Here is a 23,929-nt window from a genome sequence, read left to right on the forward strand (position 1 = left end):
TAATATAGTAAGAAATTTTCGCTCCTGCTGTTTAACTTCTTAATTAGCCAAAAGATCAATACACTGGACTATCTGTCTCCCTGCTAGAGCATGGAAATTGTGATGCAGTGGTTGATGCATAGTTAAAAAGTGATGTAATGTATGTCTTTTTTTTTTTTAATATGGTGATCAGTGATTATTAGTTGTGCACATAAATTTAAGGTGGTTATTATGTGTTAACTTTCTGTAATATTTGTGTACATTTTGAAAAAGGTACTCAAAAACCAAATAATAGAAACCTTATACACACTTTACTCTTTACCCTTCAAAAAAAAAATCATTAAAATAAAACTTCCTACTAAACTTGAGAAAGCTTATGGTGCAATATTTAGAGTGTTTTTGGGTGCAATATTTAGAGTTGGCATCAATAAAGTAGAACCTTTATATACCACTGTGCATTTCGCGTATGAATCACTGGACTTGGTTTTCATTGAGATCGGTTGACGCTGGCCTAAAATTCTACTTAGCCAAAACCAAAGGACTGTAATGTAATTACCAAAAAAAAAAAAACACAAATGACTGTAGTGCTGGTCCACTTTCGTCTGCATTGCAGAGCAGCCGTGAAGCCACAGTGAATAATTAGTTTGAACGTGCTCAACGGTTTGTTTACCAAAAAAGCACGGTGTGGTGTTTGTTTACCAAAAAAGCATGGTGTGGTTTGGTGGGGGGATTTTTCGTTTATTTTTTACAATTTAATATTAAGAAAGTGTTTTTTCCTTCTTAAAAAAATAATAATTAAGATAGTGTTTTAATCATACTTGAATTTGAAATGGGTCAAGATATGGGACTTGGGTAGTCCCGTGTATTCAGTGTGTTCGACGCGTTAAGATAATGACATGTGATCAAAAGTGGACATATGTCACCATCCCAACAAGTCCAATACAACTAGACTCTAGACTAAATTTTACCCATCTCATTTTAATTTGAACATCATCACTGAAATTATTATTTTGCCCACCAGTAATGAAGAGGAGAAATTAAGAATGACGGAATCAAATGATATAAAGGTGACGGTACTAGGTCGACGGGATAAAAGGCGACGGATTAAGTATTACTTGACGTTTCTAGAATGTTAAGTAATATCCAAGGATTCTTAAGTGAGGCATACGTGCGGCCCACAACTAACACTAAGAGTCCTATTATGAATAGAATTCTAGATCATACAAAGTCCTACGATCTGCATTGTTGATCAAGAATTCTCCTATAAGGAAAGGAACTCTAGAAGGAAAGAACTTGGTGAACAAGACATTAAATTCGGCCTTATACTACTATAAAAACCTCCAAACCCTCATAAATTAAGGTATGCATTATTAACTTAACTCTGGCACTCTAGAGTTGTGAAAAAGCTCTAACTTGACATTCGGAGGGTTTTTGGCCAGCATCACACCGGTGCTCTCTGCTAGGTCTTCTCTTTTTGTTTTGTAGGTGTTGTAGGTGTAGGTCTTCTCTTTTTGTTTTGTAGAGTGTGTGCAGCTTATTGGTGATTTTTCAGCATCATCAAGTAATAACAAGTTTAATAAACCTGTCATTTAGGATATGTTTTGAATGTGTTGTGAAAATATTGTGACATAACATTTCTCTATATATTTTTTTAGAAATAAGTGCACTTTTGGTCTTTAAAGTTTGAGGTTGTTTTCATTTTGACTATTTATGTTTTAAAATTTTTCATTTTGACCTTTCATATTTAATTGTGTTTTTGTCTCTCAAAAATAAAATATTTTATTATGTTTTTGTATTGGTTATGTCATCTATTATCACTAATATCACAATTAAGTACCTATTCATGTTTAATTATTTTATAAAAGAGATGGGTTCAAGTTATACCTGGTGTAACTCTACAAAAGTTACACATTTTTTAAGTCATAGATTTCTAAAAGATCTAACAGTAAAAAAGAAAACACAATTTTTTCATATCATCATTAAATACTTGCCTAATTAATAATATCCTAATTAACTCTCTCCTAATTAATTACTTTTTGTCTCTCTTTATTTCAATGTAATTCACTTTTCCTCTATCACTTTCCTCATCCATTTTCATAAAATGTTCAAGCAAAAATATTAACATCAAGAGCAGCAATTATAAGCTTCAGATAATTACTGCCATATCATCAATTTGATTGTAATTTTAATCTCTTTTATTCTTCTTGAATGAGAGAGTAAGTCTCACAAAGTTAAGAACTACCACAAACTATGGCTTTGGAGGGGCACCAACACTCTCTAAACTAGTAATCTCCGTTAGATCTATTTGCCCATTAAAACTAATCCACTTTACAAACTGAAACTCAAGAACAACAACACAATTACAATTAAATTTCAATTACTATTCTAATTCAAAGTTTGTTTTCAAATATTACCTAGTAGAAAAAATAAAAACGAAGCTCTAGATGAAACTACATAGAGATAATAAAAAAAAAAAAAATTTAAAAGTAGGGTGGGGGAGATAATAGATCCAATTTGAAAGTGGCACAAGAAATTAGAGAGGAGGAACAAAGACTTAGAAAGAAAAAGAAAAACAAAGAAAGATATGGTAGACATGTACAAGGAAAGAGAGAGTAGTAGTGGTAGTCTGGTAGACCTCACTAAGTTATTAGCGAGTAGCCACCATGATAATCCTTATCAGATCACCGGTGGTTCACTTTCCATGGGAAAACTCGCTATTAGACTATTAAGTGCTACATGCTTTAAAGGCTTAACCCTTTAGAAAATTTAAGAGCTAAAACCAATTTAAGGAAATTTGTCATTGAATAATAGAAATGCTATATTCACAACATTTTTATAACATTTTCATAACAAATGATAGGTGGTTAGTTGTTATTAGTTTAAATTTGAACCTAACACTGAGATTACTTTTTTGCTCTAATAATAATAACCAGTAACAACCTGTCATTTAAAATTTGTTATAAAAATGTTGTGAAAATATTTTGAACATATCATTTCTCTAAATAATAGTGACATATCACACTATCTAGTATCTACTAAATAATAATGAAAAAAAGGCTTACTCTTTTTGTTAAAAAAATAAAATATAAAACTGTGTATATAAGTATAAATTAAAGTTTACAAGCTTTTCTCAAAGGTGTGCCTTTTTGTTTTGGTCGGTCTTGCCCAAGTGTTAAAGGAGCCAAGTGTAAAGCACACGATTCTTAAAGCACCATGTTCTTAAAGGGAGTATAATCGTGCAACTACAAACTTTTGCCAAAAGAGATGTGTTACGTCGTCTAACTTCCTTGGTCAAAGGCCCAAAGCAACGGTGTTGTTTTAATTTGAGGACAAAATGGGACCTCCCAAAAGACTAATGTTTGTTATAATTTTCTCATTGATCCTATTGTGCAAAACGTTGGAGACTATTATCAGGATTGTGGCAAGCAGTTCTGCTTCTTTGTAGGTCTTCTGTTTTGTTTTAATAATTTTTTCTTTTCTAAAAAAAAAAAAAACTAATTAATCTTAGCAACAAATAAAAGTAAGCACAATGCATATCAACTTCCATTCAAAGTAGGGGTGTGCAGAAAACCCACCAACCCGTCAAATTCGACCCGACCCAACTCAACCCGTCGGGTTTGGTCGGTTTTTAAGACTTGGTGGGTTGGGTTGGGTTATAATTTTTTTTTTTGTAGCTGGTCAGGTTGGGTTTGGGTCATAAAATTACAAACCCATCAAACCCGACTCAACCTACCCATATTTTAATATATATTTAAAATATATTATATATTTAATAAAAAAAATTTTAAAGTTAAAACCTAGCTGTAGAGCACTTCATCAATTCCTACAAACATATATATTATAAAAGCCTATTACTTTTGTAGGGGTATTGGGCCCAGTAATTTATAATGGACGGCCCAACAAGGTCTTTTGGGCTAGAAACCCAAATCCGAAAACATCAAAATAATCGTGGAGTATTTAAGTGTCCCTTACCGTCCGAGGAGTAGATTTGTCCTCGGAATGTTAGGCCGAGGATATACAGTATACGTGGAGGACAGTAGAAAGAGCGGTGGAATGTCTAAAGTAAAGCTGCTACCACCGCCCATATATTAAAGACCCTGTAATTGATACGCTGACAATATAGATGGAAGGATGGGACCTGAGTATAGAGCTTGGAACTTGGTCCCAAAACCCAGCGGGCTTTAGGGAAGAATGGATGGGACAAGTATCCAAAAATGAGGGTCGCGGCCATAAAGTGGAAGATGATGAAGAGAAGAGGAGGAGTATAAATAGGAGGGAAGGCATACGAAGAAAGGAGAGGCTTTTTGAGAAAGGAAAAGTGTATGATAATCAATATTTGTATCCACACTTGAGAAATACTATTAGAAATTATCCTCGGAATCAGTCCGAGGAGGAATTCTCAATCTTACTCTTTGCAAACGATTCTTTGTTCTGTTCCATTGGGCCCAAAGCCCGTTCTTTTTGTGATTGTCTAAAGCCATCCTTGAAATCTAAATTATAAACCCATCCTCTACAAATTCATTGTGAAGAAAGGCCTTTCAAGCCCATTTTCCTCCTAGTCGTGGTTTGGGAACTTGAATTGTGTCCTTACAACTTTCTTTAATATATATTTAATTATATTATATAATTAATAAAAAAATATGGGTTCAATTTAATAATAATATTAAAAAAATGTCCAACCCATAAGTTCAACCCGACTCATGTGGGTTGGGTTGGGTCGAATTTTTTTTGACCCACCATGATGGGTTGGGTCAAAAAATTCTCTCAACCCAACCCATGCACACCCCTAATTCAAAGACTTCCTAGATAATACGGAGAATTTCTTTCATTATTCAAAAATTCAAAACCAATAAATAAAATATAATATAATGATAAAATAACCTCTGGTGAAAATATTGTGGACGTAAGAGCATTCTTATCAAAAGTTTTAAAAAATTTAGCATTTAGCATCTTAAAAACCTACTTTATTAATTTTAAGACTTTATTTTACAATACATTATACATCAAAAGTTTTATTTTTTTACCACTTCATTTAAAATAATATATACAATACTTTAAAATAATATAAAAACAACCTCCACAAAATCCAATAGCAACCATCATAGCCACCTCCGCCGCAGCACTACCAGCATCAACCTCCATTGTGACAACCAAAATCCACCACACGAAAAAATAAAAGAAAAAAACGACCCAGCCACTACCTTCCTCTTCCAAATTACAAATCAACCACCATCACAATTACAAAACCCAAATCAGCGAGAAGAAAGAAGAAAGATAGAGAGGCAAACCCATCATGCCGGCAAGCAAAACTCTCTCTCACACACACACACAAACCCACCACAGCAAACCTCCACAAAAGCAAACCCATTACATCGATCCACTGCACCACAACCCACTACGACCCAAACCCACAACCTAGAGACCCGCGCCGATCACAATCCGTAGTCACAAACCCACGACCTAGAGACCCATGCCCACGACGATCACAGTCCGAAATCACAAACCCACAACCCAAAGACCCACGCCCACGCCGATCACAATCCGGAATCACAAACCCACAATCAAACCCACGCCGATCACAAAACAAAATCACAAATTTACAACCCACAAAATCAAATCACCCCACTATCAAACTCTACCTCCATATTGGCGGCAACACTCCGAAGGCGTTTGGGCTTTGAAGTTTTGATCGACGAATCTTGAAGGGGAGGAGCTCAAACCGCGAGATAGAGAGAAACAGAGAAGCTACGGGAAAGAGAGAAGAGGAAAGTGAGAGGAGAGAGAAGAAAGAAGGGAAAAATAAATAAAAAATCTATACATAGTTACCATTACAATAAAAAAATAATTGTTGGTTTAGGATTTGTGCTACAATGAGGTTGTATTGATACAATCTCACTGTAGCAGAATCTCAAAAATTTTGAGATTTGAAATGTTTGATGGAGTTAGTTTTTTAGTGAATTGGTGCTAAAATTTAGCATAGGGTACTTTTAGCATCTTAATGGGAATGCTCTAATGGAGTAGGTCATGCATGCATACGGACGACGAGAAATTCTATCAATGGGGTCTGATGAATTTATTCATCTAGCGGCGTGTGGACCCAATTTGTCATTCGTACTTAAAACTTCTGAGATATGTTGCATCGTAGATATTTTGAACATATAACCAAGACCAGTGATAGACGATAAGCCTACTAAAATGCTAACTAAGATTTTTCATTACACTAGTTTGGTTTTATCTAAAGAGTAGTTTTACAAACACACAAAATTTTACAGTATTTTTTTTTTTTTTTGATAGTTGAATTGGTAAGTTTTTACCTTTATTTTTTATTTTTTATTTATCTTAATTACTATTAACATTGTTTTTTTACTTACTACTAATAATTTATCACATCAACTAGTGTGAGCTTTTTTGTCAATTTATTTGCATGTCTATACTCTAAACTCTCTCTCTATCTAGATGCGGAAGAGAGAGACTTCTGCTAGGTGGATGACTTGGGGTTGTTGGGCATTTAATGATTGAGAAATATCAAATATTATGTTCACAATAAATCATACACGGTAAAATGTTTTGGTATTAATTCAAAAAAAAAAAAAAATCGAACCTCTCAAAAGACTAACGACCTGTTATAATTTTCTCATTGATCCTATTGTGCAATAAATTACAAACTCCAAATTAAAAGAAACAACTAATTAATCTAAGAACAAATAAAAGTAAGCACAATACTTACCAACTCCTATTCAAAGACTTCCTAACCGATCGATTAAGGACAATTTCCCTCAATATTCAAGGAATCAAAACAAATAAATAAAATTTAATATAATGATAATACACGATTGAATGATCCAGTAGTAAATAACTAAATATCAATAACAACCTCTTTTAGCAATATTGTGGATGTAACTAACTGTCCTGCTATCAGTGTGGTCTGAATTCACTCATGTAGTGAACTGTGGTCCCAATTTGACATAAATTATTACCAAAACAAGTGATAAAAGATAAACCTACTAAAAAAATAATTTGGGATCTTTCATTGCACGAGTTTGGTTTTATCTAAGAGCAATGTTCACAAAATTTCACAATGGCAAGTTTTTACTAGTTCTTATTTTAATCATCATTAACATTATTTTTTTACTTATTTATACTACAATTTAAGGGGCTTTCCCTGTTTGAATTCCTCATTTTTTAGTTAAAAAATGTCCCTTCAGTCCTATATTTAAGTATATACAAAACTAAAGGACAATCCGGTAAAAATGCAACTCTAACTCCCACTAAAATATTGCCTAAAAAATAAGACCACTTTCTTATTAATTTTTAAATTGATTTATTCACTTATAAATTAAATTTAAAATATATATATATAATAATTAAATACAATTTTTTTCTACAAAATAGGACTACTAAAAAAAAAAACCTCATTGCACGCGCGAAGCGCATGTGATGAGGCTAGTCATTAATAATTGGTGTGAAATTTTTTGTCAATTTTTTTGTATGTCTATACTCTAAAGTCTCTTTTTAACCCACTACTGAAATTACTTTTTAGCCCACCATTATTAGCGAGTAACACTATCTAGGATTTGTTGTCAAATTATTATAAAAGTATTGTGTACATAACATTTATTTTAGGCTCATTTGGATTGAGGAGGGAGGGAAGTAGAGTAGAGTTTGTCGGAAATAGATTAATTTCTGGTCAACTTTACTTTACTTTTCCTCAATCCAAATAGATCATTAATGATTAGCATGGCTAAGACGCACCGAAAATTTGAGAAATTAATGCATATTTTTGTATGAGTGTCACGTGACCATTTTTGCTGTTGGAAGGATATGTCAAGGCCGGAGTTAGCTAGACTTTCAAGCATTTGAGAAAGTTCATTTGCATTATTGTGATATATGGCCCATTTGTGGCACAGTATTAAGGGTCCGTTTGGATACAGCTGAAAATTAAAAACTAAAAACTGAAAATATTGTAGCAAAATAATTTTTAAATGTGTGAATAGTACCGTGTGACCAATTTGTCCCCTAAGTTGAAACGCGTGGAGAGGAAAAAGAAAAAAAAAAAAAAAGAAAAAAAAAGGCTGAAACGCGTCTTGACTTAAACGTGGGCGGAAATTTTTTTGTCCAAACATTACCTAAGATGAATTTTTCAAAAGTTAGGTGCCTCGTGCTAGAAGTCTAGCACGTTCTACGTTTCAAATTGCATATCCAGAAGGGTTTTTGCTAGAGCGTATTGATAAATTTATTAAATGAGCAATCAAACTTTTAATATTTGTTTAAGTTTCGCTTGTTTACACTTCACAATCGTAGTCGTCTGAAGTGTGTATTTGTTTTTTTTTTTTTTTTTTTTTTCTTTAAATTATGAGACTCATTGGGATCCAAGAATTTGTTGGTGAAAAACGTGGGATAAGCTTGGATTTAGTGTTTTATCAATTAGATGATGACATTTGTTTATTTTTAAACACGTGTCACCATTATAATGGGTCCAATATAACTGGACACTAGACACAAATTAAGTTCATATAATACAATGCATGCTGGCATCGTGATAAAAAAAGAACATAAGGTATTTTCCTCCTATTCACACAAAGACATAAATCATAATTCGACACATATGCAAGAGCAGCAAAACACACAGCAGGTACCAATGAAGGGACGATTCAGAAGTTTTATCTTAGAGAGACCATAGTATAATGTATTTTTATTAGGGTTCATAGATCTCTTATATAATATATATTCAAAAATTGAATCTAAAACAAGAGTAGAATGAAAATATCAATTAGCCAAACAAAGAAAAGGGAAAATAGAAGAAGAAGATCATTTACGGTTCATATTGTAATATTTTGTGATTTTGGAAGGGGCACAGCCATTTTATATACTTTGTTGAAAAATATTTTTATAGATTATGGGCTTTAAAATAAATTTTCAAATTTTTTGAGTCAATTCCCAAAATAGCATAAAATCTGGATCGCCCTCCAAACAAGGTACAATATCAGTATTACTCCATTATACAGGATTTCAAAGAATTGCCAACTTGTTGGTTGAATTATCGTCCCCATTGGCCAAAATCAGATGACTTTAAATATCACTAATCATACTATAACTTTGTCAACTGCATTCAGTCCACGCCAAGCATATCACCAACTCTTGGAATATACCGACTCCACCTGTACTTAGATCTTTTTATATCCTCTTATTTTTGCATTTTTTTTCTTTCCTCGTTGAGGCCTTTCACATATAACTTGAAGCACATAGTTAAATCATCATTTTAATCATCTGTGGTATTATAAGCTAATTAGCATGGTGCTATCAATAAGTACGAAATGACCCCGGATCTCTTTTGAGCTGTGGTACTATGTTAAAAAAATAGTTGTCAAAAGTCTCATTTAAGTGTATATGAATGTAAAATGACCATCACACCAAGAATGCACGTGGTGCAAATTACTTCAACCTTTTTCCCCCACCTCACAAAAACTTATATTTGTAAAGTAACCATTATGCCAGAGATACACATGATATAAATTATAAAGTATTTTTAACACTAGTAAGTTTTCCGTGCGATGCACATATAATTTTGTGCTATTTAATGTAAAGCGGTTTTGGAGAATTAGTGTTATACATATATTATAAATAAATAAAAAAGTAATAAAATTATAGTAAAGAAACATATACATTTTAAAATATTAAAAATTAGTTTAGTAGTTTCATTGCACATTTGTAGCCTTCTCAAGGTAAGATTATTATTATTTTTTAAATCATGAAACCAAAAATAAATGCAAAAGAGTATATATCAGGACCATGAAAATCAACTAATTTGTGTTGTGTTAACAGATCACATATCATGAAATGAAAGTATACCCAACTTTCTCACCTTCTTTTACTCATCGATAATGTGACATTAGGATATGGTGTGGACAAGTGCATATGCATGTGTCTTATAGATGATTTAAAACATATGGTAAAATATGGCTTTACATTGTGCACCAAATATACTCTCTAGTTATAAACCTAAAACAAAACCTATCTAACCAAATTACCCAAACCTAATTAAAAATAAAAAATAAAATAAAATACCCGTAGGGGGTTTTGACTGCTTGATAGTGGTGGAAGGCTAGTATGACAGAGGTGGCGACCCCTCAAACTCCTATTTCTCTCTCTTACAAATGTTTTGTCAATCTCAGGTCTTTTATTTTGGTAATAGTGAAACAGTGCGTTAGAGTCATGACTTTCAAGTTTCATCTACACATGGAGGAGGAGAAAGAGAGTTTGTAAGTGGGTTAGAGTTTTGGCTTTCATCTACACATGGGAAAAGACAATGTCTGGGTCATAATATGTAAGAGAATAAGTAGGCTTAAGCTTTTTATAAGGTTTGGTTTGATTTGATCTAATTTTCAATAGCAACCCATCTTTTAGATACTAGTAAGAAAAAAAGTTAACGTGATTTTTTGGGTAACAGTAAAAAAGAGTTAATGAAAAGAGGTTAAAGATACTAAATGCAAGATTAGAGTGCTACATGACAAGACCTTATGCTTTTCTGCATGAGGTCTCTATTTATATATATATATATATATATATCGATGACTAGATCATAATATATAAGAGAATAAGTGGGCTTGAGTTTTTATATAAGGTTTGGTTTGATTTGGTCCAATTTTCAATAGCAACCCATCTTTTAGATAATAGTAAAAAAAAAAAAAAAAAATTTAACGTGATCTTTTAGGCAACAGTAAAAAAAGGTTAATGAGAGGAGATTAAAGAAACTAAATGCAAGATTAGAGCGCCACATGACAAGACCTCATGTATTTCTGCATGAGGTCTCTACTTTTACATATATATTAACATTATGTGATGCATGACTTAATCAAAATTCATATTTAAATAGTTTTTTTTATTAATTTACTTAAAATTAGATAATAGAATAGATAATAAAAACAAATAAATATTTTACTTTTCAGTCTTATAATAAATTCATATTGTGTGAAACGAAGGTATTATGAAATGCATATATATATATATATATATATATATATATATATATATATAAGTAATAATTTATTAAAAGAGTGCAATAAATATGTTTGTTTTCAGACATAAGATGATTTATTCTTTTTTTTTAATATTATTTTTTGTCAATATCATGAAACAAAATTTTGTATGCTTTTCTTGAAACTTACATGGATTTGAATCTGTCATTTATTTTTTTGCAAAATTTGTCATTATTTAAATATATTAGTTTTTTTGGGGGTTACTTTATCTTTATCTTTTTTTTTTTTTTTTTTACGTTATCTAAATTATATTTTTTAAATAAATTTTACATTAATGTTGATACATATTAGCTATCATTTGACACTTTATCCACAAAAAAAAAAAAAAAAAAACACAGTTAACATTTAAATTAGGCTAAAAGTAAAATTGTTATTTTATAAAAAAATTGATACAATACTTATTGTTATTTTATCCAAATAAGTTGATAAGAAAAAATAGAATTAAAGTCTTAGTTAAACTTAAACTTCTTTGTTAAATGGATTAGATGAAGAATTTGGATTGTAATCAAATTAAAATTAAATAAGAATTAGATGGATTAGAAGAAGAATTTGGATTATAATCAAATTAAGATTTTTATCAAGTTAAAGATTGTAGGAGGAGAAAAATTATATATATATATATATATATATATATATTTTTAAATCTAATTTTTTTTTAAATCTACAATTTGGTGAAGCCACGTGACATAACCATGGCGTCTAATTAAGCCCAAATTTTATTATATTAGTATATGATATGACATATATATATATATATATATATATTGATATATTGATTTGTTATAATTAACTTGCAACTTGCATCTCTCTCTCAGTAGACTTTTTTTATATTGTAAGATTCTTGGCACTAGCAACTAGCCAACCTACATGGACTTCTATTGCATTAGATAATGATTTTAATATATTACTTCTAACTTGGTCAATAATAGGATTCATTGTCCAATGAAGGAAGATTTTTTTTTTTTTTTTGAGAAACAATGAAGGAAGATTTTGTAGTTCATAATGTGTTCACATTGTTGCTAAAAAAGAGAGCAATTATGTGTTATAAAGTGGGAATTATTTCCATCTTTTCCATTCTTGCCAAGTATTTTTTGTTTCCAAGGAAAAAATGGTGCTGATAATCTTTTGGTTTGGTTTGATTAAATATTTACTTTAGGGATGGGAGGAGGGGGAAAAATATTCTTTACGCTATCGTTATGCTTAATATCCTCCGCGTGGTGCTGGTTGATGAGGACTTGTAGAATATAGATGCCTTTCTTTGTTCTTATGTTTAATTTGTTTTAGCTTAGAAAAAGTAAATCATTGTATCCCTTTTTGGGTAGGTGAAAGTCTTAATCTTTTGGAAAAGAAAAAGTAATTATTAAAAATTCCGCAGAAAGTATACAAATTGTAATACAAGGGAAAGAATGTTTTAAAGAAACAAACACATTTGGACAATTGGACCAATTCCTTTCTTTTTAAAATTTTGAAATTATACAAATGTCGGTTGTACAAAATCAAAAGCAAAGAAAACTTTACAATCTCCTTTTGGTATGGCTTCTTGAGACGATTATTTATTTATTTTTTTTAAAAGTCTAAATATGACAACTGAGCTATTTGGTAATAAATAAATAAATAAATTCATACCCTCCCCCTAAAAGTGTAAAATAAAAACATAGTTAACAAAAAGTTTGGGACCACACACTTTACCATAACTTTTTTTTTTAGAGAGTTTCAACCTATGACGTCTGCTCCTGATAATTGTTTTTATCATCAAACCAAGACACCAATCAGTTTTTGGTGTAGGCGGAGATTGAACTCCAGATCTTTTATACAACCATCATAGACTTTACTAGTTGAGTTAACTGGAACTCACCACTTTACCATAACTTAGACAAGTGCCAATAAGTGATTAAATTACTTTTTAATTTTTACCAAGTACTAGTAGTGAACTAATGTGTAAGTGGTGTAATCAGATCACAAATCGACACTTATGAAAGCTGTAACAAAGTGTGTAATCAAATGTGTGGTCTTAGAATAGCTCCGCAACTAAAGGTTGCTAATTGCCAAATCCCAAAACTAAGGGTTTACCTGGTTCAGTGTGATCAGTCTTGGGAGGGGTTTTTAGGTTGCATTGGAAGGATCGGTTTCCATAAAAGTCGAACCACTATCATATCAAAGGATCGAAATCCCAACTTCATCGATGGTGTTTATCCTATAATTTGGTAGTCGAATGTTGACATAAAATATTCCAAAGAGTCAAAACACAATATTGAAAGATATTTTGGGCAATAAAAAAAGAGAATAATAGTGCAGTTACAAATTATTTTACAATATTTTTACAAAAATGATGATGTAGCCAACCTCTTAAAGATTTTCATTTAGACTCATCATTAATATTACTTTTTCATTTACTAATAATCACTCACCATATTAACAGTTTGTAATTTTTTTTTTTGTAAAATAATTTGTATCTCTAGGTTATTTTAAAAAAATAAGAGTGAAAATAAAAAAATTCCTTAAATAATATTACCCATATAGATAACAGTTAATAAGTCAACTCACAATAAATGGAAAAAGAAAATTACGTTTGAAACTGAAATTTCAAACGCCCCCTTACATCAACATCTCTTCAAAGTATGCACGTTCAGACTCAAGAAAGTCCACACTTTCCAGCTATTACTTCTCATTTCACAATTCACACTCGTTCAAACTAATCGTACATTCTAACCCTTAAAATATAATATAAAAAAAAACTATTATTAATTAAAGAAATTCCCAACTACCAAAACTTATAAAACAAAACAAAGAAAAAATAAAAATAAAATATTTGAAAAACCAATCCAACCAAACCCCACCATTTTCAGCAGTATCTTAAAAAATCTAGAAAATTTTAATTTTTTTTTCATACATATCTGTCAGTAGAATAATTTTTAAGGGTAATTATGAAATACTTTGAGTATCAAATTTATAGTGGGATCACAATGCATTTATGCTAACATTCAATAATTTCCCTATTTTTAGTTTATTAGTCACATCTTCGATAATTTTTTTGTTGCGCTCAAAACTCTCTCTCTCTCTCTCTCTCTCTCTCTAGACGCCATTAAAGACCAAACGGCGCTACCACTATAGGCGCCTATATAAGCCGATAGTGTAACATAAAGAAACACACGCACACTCACAACAACGTGGGTGTGTTTCGTTTTTTGAGTTTTTGTTCTCTCTTGGATTTGGGAGATCCAAAAACACGAACCCAAATTTGAGAGCAGAAACAAGAAAGTAAGAAAAGATGGGAAGCTTAGGTGCGGTTCTGAAACACCCAGATGATTTGTTCCCATTGTTGAAGCTGAAGAGGGCAATGAAGCACGCGGCGAAGCAGATCCCTCCAGAGCCACACTGGGGTTTCTGCTATTCCATGCTTCACAAGGTGTCTCGAAGCTTTGCTCTCGTTATTCAACAGCTCGATACCAATCTTCGTAACGCTGTAAGACCCAGAAATTTTTGATTTTTTCTGTGTTTGGTTTGGTGGGTCTGTTTTGTTTTTTTGTTTTAGAATTTTGATTGAGTCACTTAGTTTTGACTTTTTTGTTGTTATTGTTGTTGTTGTTGTTGATGATGATGATGATGTTATTGTTTGAATTACGTGTCTTGATGAGAAATTTGGATGGTTCTGATGTGATTTATTATGGGATTTTGTGATTGATATATTGATTTTTGTTTTTGTTTTTTGGGGTGTGGGAAATGCGTAGTTTGATTAATGTGTGTTTTTAAGATTTTCTCTGCATGTTGTGGATGGTGGATGCTGTTAGTCTTATGGATTAGAAGGGTTGAGATGAGAATCCATGAAGTTTTGCTGACTTGGCTGACTGTACTTTTTATGTTTTATGGCTGATTGCTTACATGGCTGCTGGCGGTGGTGGTGGGTTGGTTGATTTGTTAAGCCAAAGTCTTCATTCGTTTGAAAGGACTGTGTGTAATCATTCAGACTTTTAATGGAGAAAGTAAAATTTACTCTCTCTATCTTTCTCATACACACGCACAAAATAAGTAATATACACGGAGTCTAATTTTGACCATCAGAGGTTGAATTCTATGCCTGACCCTCTTAAAATAACAAATTAGTGGAGTTACAGTGAAAAGGCACTGAGAAACATTTTTCATGAACTGCTTCAATTTGGGTTCTAAAAGTGGAATTACAACTACCAAGAAGAAGGGTTAAGTGCTCTTGTGACTTTTGATTTACATCCACTAATTTTTATAGACTCAACAAATCTGTTCTAGAGTATATGGTATGGTATTAAAAATTAGGTCTTAGAAATCACACAATAATAGGTAGAATGAAATTTACAATGAGTTTCTCCCTTTATTTGGATGACAAAGTGCGGTGTTTGCATATCCTATACGTGGCTTTAGAAACAAGAGAACAACTGGTGTGAAGGAAGATATAGTGTATTAGCTGCAGGAAAGGCTCCCAAATTCCTTCTTTTCCTCCATTAGTTCTATAAGTTGACCATAAGTTCTGTAAACAACTAATATTATTCAATCAATCAGATATTAACACATCACATTAAGTACCGTGAACTGTTGAACAATTCCATGCTTTATATATTTTTGGTCTTTTTTATGATATCAGAATGCTGAGAGTGAGCCTTAAGCCAATACTTTACAGTAATTGTTTGTTGTTGTTGTTGTTTTTTCTGCTACTTCTGTTATTTTCTTACTTAAATGACAGATTACCGTGTTTCATCTTCTAGTTAGATTTTCTTCTTGTGTTACTTTCTAGCAATATATAATATTTAATTTCTCAGAGATTACCTTCGTGGTTTTGCAGGTATGCATATTTTATTTGGTTCTTCGAGCCCTTGATACTGTTGGTATGTTCCTGTCAACGCCTTAAATTTTCTATTTTATTTTTCTTAATCTATTTTATGTTATTTTTGTCTGAGTGATTGAGTATGAGGTCTCTATATTAAATTGGTAGTGTTGTATTTATTGTAAAATGAAAGACCATTTACGCAACTGGATTCTCCAAGAGGGACAGGTTGTATTCACGTGTTGGTAGCTCTATTTATATTTATATTACTAATAATGAATAGGGAATGAGGATTTTCTGCTTATGTTTGGGTTGACAGTGGAGCACATGAGGCTACCCTTCAGGCCCTTCCATTTTTTGATGCTATACATAAGAAAGATTTATCGAAGAATATGAGTTCCTTTTAACAAGTTGAACCCCCATGGGTTGCATTTCTTGATGTCAATACTTTAGCCTCTGTTGGAACTTATTCTAAAAGACGATCAACTTCTAAATCAAATATATGCATTATTTACTTGATCAAGGTCTAACTTTATAATTCCAAGGCAGCATAATGTTTTGTAGCTGCTCACTTTGACAAACTGAATAAGATTCCTAGAAATGATGAAATATTTTTGTAGTATTATTTAGGTTTATGCAATCAAGAAAATGCTGGTTACATACAAGATCATCTTGATTGCCTTGTAACAGGGCAATCAAGAAAATGCTGGTTTTGATTTGGCAATAGTTTTAGTAATGGAATGGTAGTTTCCGGTGGCACTCTAGTTGTGATTCAGTTCCCCTCCACCCCCTCCCCTTTTTCAACTCTTAGTGCTATATATTATTATGTTGATTCTTATTATGTTGATTCTCCCAACTGACCAACTTTGCTTTGATTGTTTCTTTACAGAGGATGATACAAGCATAGCAGCAGATGTTAAAGTGCCTATCCTGATAGCTTTTCATCGTCACATATATGATCGGGAGTGGCATTTTGCATGTGAGTGTTTTGAAGTCATGCTACCTAGTTTTTCTTACCTTTAACTTTCCTAGATTCTATAGACCAAAGAACCTGTCTTCTATTTCATAGATTTGATAGATTTTTTTTTTAAGCTCAGATTTATCATATTTTTCATTTAGTAATTGCATTTAGTGCTTGTAGGCAGGCACCAATATTGTGTGGGTGATTCAAGTTGTAGAATTGTAGTCCTTTTTAAAAAAAGAAAAGAAAAGAAAAACTACACATTTGTGAGAGAATGACATGCCATTTGAAGGAGGTCTCATTGGCAATTCAAGTTGTAGTCTTGTGGACCCCATTTCAGACGTTCAATTCTATTGCTGTTAGCCCCCATTGAGTTTGTCATGTAAATATATGCATGTATAGGCTGTAGTTGCAAGCAGAATCATTTATCCAATTTCTTCTTTTGCTTTTAGTGTTATGGTTCTAATTGTTTTTCATGTCCTATTTTATATGAATTTTAATTATGCCTATGTAAAATTTTCATTTTTGACTTAATGCCTTAGGTTTCTAAACCAAGGACTTAAGCTTTCTTAGATCATTCATTTTTTCTCTTATGAGAAAAGTTTCATAGAACTTTTTAGGTATGCTTACATGTTACCTATCTGGCTATCTGTTACCTTGTCAAAGAGAATTGAATCTTAGTCCATTTGCTGATTTTTTTTTCCTTGCTTCTGTGTAAAGGTGGTGAAAAGGACTACAAAGTTCTCATGGATCAATTTCATCATGTATCAACTGCTTTTCTAGAGCTTGGAGAGAGGTTATTTCTTCCTCTATAAATATCTGAAATGATTTTCTGTGGATATGAGAATATTGGTTTCATTTTTAATGATTCCTATTACAGCTTTAGTGCTTTACTAACCATGACCTGGTCAGAGTCTGTATCCTTCGTTCTATCTTACCAAATTTCTACCTATTCTTATTTGTTACTGAAAACTGATGATAGGATTCATCCAAAGGCTCATTTCTTGTTAGCAAGTAACTTCTTGTCTATTGTCAGCTCATAGCCTAGTAACATGTATTATGTGATCTCTAAATTAGCCCTGTGTTTCCACTGTACAACTGGAATGTCACTGTGGTAGTTAATGTGTTTTGCTATAACTGTAGAGGTCAAGTAGGTTATTTTCTGGAGTGAATCTTCTTTCCCCCCAATCCCTTCAAGTTTACTGATCATGGGATACATTAATGAATGGTTGGTCTCACTGGTTCAATGTGCTGATTATTGCACTTCTCCAAAAATGTTAATATTGTTAAAATCGGAATGCTTAGGATTCTTAAATAGTGTGATTGTTTGAGACACTAGAATTTAAAGTAGCCAGTAGGGTCTGGGGAAAATTTAAAGTACCAGTCCCTTTTTTTGATTTTATGCCTTTTTTTTTTAAATAATCTGTTTATAATGAATAAATTGTCATCTGGGATTTATACATTATTCATAATTTAGTCGAGATTCATAGGATGCTATATGGTTCAAAATTTTTTGGCATACGTGAATATCTTGTCTGTGAATATGTTATATAAGTTCTTGCCTTACATTCTTCTAGTAAATAACAAGCAATTCTCTGTCAATTCTGCAGTTTTCAGAAGGCAATTGAGGATATTACCAAAAGAATGGGTGCAGGGATGGCAAAATTTATATTGAAGGAGGTTTGTGAGCTTGGGAGCTAAATCTATATCATAGGTCATGAAAAAAGTTTATAATAAATATTTTATGTGACACCTATGTTTTTATCCTCATCCTGCAGGTAGAGACAATTGATGACTATGATGAATATTGCCACTATGTAGCAGGACTTGTTGGACTAGGTTTGTCCAAGCTTTTCCATGCCTCTGGGACAGAGGATTTGCTTTCAGATGATCTATCAAATTCAATGGGTTTATTTCTTCAGGTAATGCTTTGCTGTATTAAGCAACCGATTCATTTTCATTCCAGTTTCTTTTGCTTGGAAGTTTGATTCAGTACTAAACATTCTACAACCACAGAAAACAAACATAATACGAGATTATCTGGAGGATATTAATGAGATACCAAAGTCTCGCATGTTCTGGCCTCGTCAGATCTGGAGTAAATATGTTATCAAACTTGAGGTGCATTTCTTTTTTAAGTTTCATTGCAATTCTATCATTTTCAGTCTTTATTTTATCTGTCATTTTGGCCTTTTATAATACGTAAACCCAGTTTTGTCACTGACCTTCAATAGAGGGGTAGGTCTCTAAAACATTGTAAAACTGTGTTTTCGTTAACAATTTATTGTTCCATTAAAAAAAAACATCATATTGAGATTTTCTTTTCTCATTTCACTATTTTGAAATCTTTTTAATCCAGGACTTGAAATATGAGGAAAACTCTGAAAAGGCAGTGCAATGTTTGAATGACATGGTCACTAATGCTTTGATGCACGTGGAAGATTGCTTGATATACATGGCTGCTTTACGAGATCCTGCAATATTTCGATTTTGTGCTATCCCCCAGGTATCTAATATTGTCAACAAACTCTGAAAGCCTCTTTTCTCCCCACCCCAACCAAAAAAACTATTAATATGTGAACTCCGAGCTGTTACCATTATGCCTGATAATTTGGCATAATGGTGTGGATATATGTAATTTATGCACAAATCACTTGCAAACAATATGAATATTCTCTGACCTGCATGGAAATACCAAATCAAAATTAGGTCCCAGTTTAATGGTGTGTTGTTTTAGATATGTAACACACTGATAATTATATGATGTTTCTGTGTAGCATCTCATTTGACATATGCTACATTGTCTAGGTCATGGCAATTGGAACACTGGCATTATGCTACAACAATATTGAAGTATTCAGAGGTGTAGTGAAAATGAGGCGTGGTAAGTCATCTATAGACATTGCTGTTACTGCTGAAACTGAAGGCATATTAGACAATGAAAATTAGTTAACATGTTTGTGGAATGAGGCTGATCCACAGAAAACAAATGTATTGATTTTCAACTATTTGGTTCTGGCAAAGCTGCAAGCCTACCCTTCTCAAGTTGAGAAAGGAGAACTTCTCATGAAAAATTATCTTTGTTCTCATTTGAGTCATAAAGTTTCCACAGTTCATTGTTTACGAATATCAGTTCCAATTATAAATTTTTATGTGGAGTTATAGTAGAACAAACAAAAAAATTTAATTTAATGAGACATTCAAATGCGCCCTAACTGGGCCTTATAACGTGGTTAACAGCTCTTAATACCTTTTCTACTATTCTACTCTTAGGGCTAGATAGTGGGTGTTTTTGAAGTGATACCTTGGGGGAAAAATGATTAAGATGCACATTCATGTGGATACTAAATTGAGAGCTAGTGGCCTACAAAGAACAGTTTTATAGTCACTGTAATCTATCTGCCTTAGAGCACAGCAGGGGTTTCTTTAGGGGCATTGAGGCTTTTAGGAAGATTAGAACAATCAGAGACCCCCATTGATGAATGATTGTGCTTAGTGCTGTTGGGTTTGTATTTAATTGTCTTAAAATTTTTTGATCAACTGGTTATTGAATTCAGAAACTGAGAGATGTTATGTATGGTTATGAGTTAATTTGTAATTTGGTCCCTTTTTTTATTTATTTATTTATATTTGGAGTGCACTTTGCATAATTCCCTTTATGCTTAGATTGTGCCCCCTTCTATGCCTTCTAGAAATTTCTTAAAAAGATATGTTATGCTTTTGGGCCATGATAGCGAAACTATCTGATGCAAAGCCAAGAAAAGGGAATAGCAGGAGTAACTTTCAGATCATGTGTGTATTTCATGGAAAGACCAATATATGGTTGGCTTTGATCCATTTCTTCAGAGAAGATCCACTGATGCGTTTTCTAGCTGTCTGGATTAGCTTGATATGACTTTTGTAGACAGATGAGCAAGTTTCTTGCAATAAAAAGTTGAACACATGAGCACTCTTGTACACTTGTGGGGAAAGCGAGATAAAACTTCCTGGGAGAATGTCTAAACACTTGGGTTCACCCTAAAATTGCTTTCTTTATTTTCTCTCTACATTCTTTCTAACCAAGCAAGTGAAAATAATATAATTCTTTAATCTTCCTTTTATTTGCCTTATTTTCTCTTGTAAATTGTGAACCAAGTAGTGTAAGAAGATTTTAATTTCTTCTTCACTGACATGATATGGTATTTGATGTCCTTTTTCATTTTTGAAAAACAAAATGATGGTTTGGGTAAATACAAAGGATTTAATATATTAATGCTGTTCTTCATAGCTCTTGTATTTGTTTTGTGACAATTTCTTACTGAATTTTATTCATTCTGGTTATGTTTTCTAGGTCTTACTGCCAAAGTCATTGACCAAACAAAGACGATTGCTGATGTCTATGGGGCATTCTTTGATTTCTCTTGTATTCTGAAGTCAAAGGTAGAATGCTTTTATCAACACTTAAAAAGATATATTTGCTTGCAACAAGATATTTATTTGTTCAGTTTATATATTGGAATTATCTTTCCATATCCTATACTTCTAGAATTTTTCATTAACCCCTTTGGATGTGTTTTTTTGTCTACTAGAACCCTAGATATGGCCCACACTTTTATGCCAATAGATTTTTGGGACATGAATCTTGAGTGTGGGAATAAAATTGTCAATGCTTCCAATGTGTTTTTTCTACTAGAACCCTAGATTTGAACCGCACTTTTATGCCAATAGATTTTGGGACATGAATCTTGTGTGTGGGAATAAAATAGTCGATGCTTCCAAGCTTTGAGGAAATGTTTGTAACCTTGGAATGAGCACACGTTTGCAATGGCGACTCCAGGAATTTTGTTCAGGGTGTTCTTATTCCACTTTGAAAAAATTTTGGGTCATTTCGGTCTATTTCGGGACATTTCGGTAAATACCAGCCGAAATTCAAAATTTGGCAAGCATGAAGTTTGTACTTTAAAAAAAAAAAAAAAAATCTTTAAACCAAAACAAATTTGCATTTTGTATACCAAAAAACCTCAAAAGGAAAAAAAATTAAAAAAATAAAAAGAAAAGAAATTAATGAGCAAATCACCAGTACAATAAATTATAAGTTCATTTGAAATATTAATAAAATTATTAATTATTGTTGTTTAGTTGTTTATAAATTTGTTTGTCTTTTATAAACTATAATTTGTTGTATTGTTGTTTCATTAATTATTAAATCATTAATTGTTGTTTAGCCTAACATAATTTAATTTGTTTGTCTTTTATAATGTATTAGTTAATTAAATTATTAATTATTGGTGTTTAGTTGCTTCATTCATTTTTTTTAACTAACTATTAGGAGTCTAGCACAGACCCCACTGTGCGTTAGCACACACCCTTGCCTCTGCCTGCCTTTTAGTTCAAAATTTGTTTGGTATAAAAATTTTGAGGGTGTTCCTGATATTGCTTGAGGGTGTTTCTTTTTTTTTTAAGGGTAAACAAAAAAAAAAAAAAATTCAAGCCAGGGTGTTCCTAGGAACACCCTGGCTTCTGAGTGGCGTCGCCACTGCACGGTTGTAATTGATGGCTGCTAGACATCTTTAATTTGAACTGCTTTTATTGTGCACTGCACTTTCCTGAGTGTTACTAATAATGCACTGTTGGGTATATAGGTCGACATGAATGACCCTAATGCAGAAAAAACACGGAGCAGGCTGAATGCAATACAAAAAACCTGCAGGGATTCTGGACTCCTTAACCAAAGGTTGTCATCTATGAACTCTGCACATGTTTCTCTATGGTTGTCAATATCAATTTTTTAATCTCTGACCACTCTTTTTGTGAATTTCACCAGGAAATCTTATGTAGTCAAGAGCAACCCTAGATACAATACAGCTTTTGTAAGTATCTGTCGATTTTTCATCCTTGAGGAATATATGAGCTCTTAATCACCCCCCTCATCCTCCAAAAAAGAAGTTATGTTAAGAATGTCTAATGCTTATTCTTTGATTTTAATGCAGATTGTGATGCTGATCATTATATTGTCTGTCATTTTTGCTTATCTCTCTGCCAAGCGAACAAATTAGTGTTCTCATTTATGGTAAGATTGATGGTTTCATGGAACAAGTAAAAAAGAAAAGGTATTATTTTCTTCAGCTGACCGGAGCTGATTTTTCATGTTTTGTTCTTATGCAGAACTTGAGGCTTTCTTGAATGCCCTGCAAGAATGGCTGGCTAGTTACCAAGAGCACGCATCCTTCTATGAAACTTGATTTGTGTTTGTTTTTAATATTTTAATTATTATGCTTGAAGGTTGTATATCTACTATAAACATATCAAATGCAATTCCTGTAGTGTCTATCTCCTCTAGGATACCCTTACTGTTGGCAATTCTGGGCTCCTTGACGCAACAAGTGAGCTCCTGTGTATTAGTTTTCTCTAGTCATGTTGGATTGAGCTATAACACTAAAAGCTTTGTAAAACAAAATAAGAAATGTTATTCATTCAAAAAAAAAGAAAAAAAGAACCCCAAATTTCCTGTGTATAGATTCTAGTGATGGCTCCACTTTTCAGTTTTCACACATGATGACTCCACCCAAAATTGAGAAGAGAGACCTTTCAAATATAACCATAATGGTGGCAACGCCTCCAGTTTGTTTATAGAGTATATGGATGTAATGTAATATATTGATTTTTTTTTTCCTGAAAATTTTGTTATGGCTATAATTGAAGCTTGTCTATCCATATAAGCTGCCAAATACGGTTGCTGTAACTTCCTAGTTCCAATACCGTTCAGGAAACTCCACCTATTGGCAATTCTGGACTTAAAACACAAAAATTAGCTCCTTTTGTAGTTTGTCCAGAATCAAATTGGGCTCGAGCTAAAATACCGAGTTGGGCTTTGTTAAGGGAAATGAGTGATATTATTCATTCAATTCAGCCGTGAGGTTCCTTTGTATAAAAATTTTCGCCTCCCCAATGCCTTAACAACTAAAGGGAGCATTTGATACTATGTTAGCTTCATATTTATCTCTAACGAAAACACAAATGTTGACGACTCCTCCCACAGTTAAAAGGAAAAAAAAAAAAAAAAAAATCCCTTTCCTAATTACCAACTTACCAAATTGTAACAAGTCGTTTTGGCATCTTTTGTGGTATTTGTGCATGTTTGTGATTTGGACTCCAATTCCCTCTCCAATGCCCTAACAACCA

The 23,929-nt window shown here is 32.4% G+C and overlaps 1 protein-coding gene across 1 annotated transcript; it reads left to right on the forward strand.

Moving 5' to 3' along the window:
* Positions 1–14,001: 14,001 nt before the first annotated feature.
* Positions 14,002–23,261, forward strand: LOC142642160 (squalene synthase 1-like). Its single transcript, XM_075816515.1, has 14 exons — positions 14,002–14,478; positions 15,826–15,868; positions 16,697–16,786; positions 17,489–17,564; positions 18,379–18,448; positions 18,547–18,690; positions 18,785–18,889; positions 19,128–19,274; positions 19,577–19,652; positions 21,099–21,187; positions 22,390–22,481; positions 22,572–22,617; positions 22,738–22,817; positions 22,913–23,261. Exons 1-13 carry the CDS (start codon positions 14,284–14,286, stop codon positions 22,801–22,803), a joined length of 1,239 nt encoding a protein of 412 aa, XP_075672630.1. The 5' UTR covers positions 14,002–14,283; the 3' UTR covers positions 22,804–22,817; positions 22,913–23,261.
* The last annotated feature ends 668 nt before the right edge of the window (positions 23,262–23,929 follow it).

The sequence above is a fragment of the Castanea sativa genome, chromosome 7 (genome assembly GCF_040712315.1).
Source record: "Castanea sativa cultivar Marrone di Chiusa Pesio chromosome 7, ASM4071231v1".
NCBI lineage: Eukaryota > Viridiplantae > Streptophyta > Magnoliopsida > Fagales > Fagaceae > Castanea > Castanea sativa.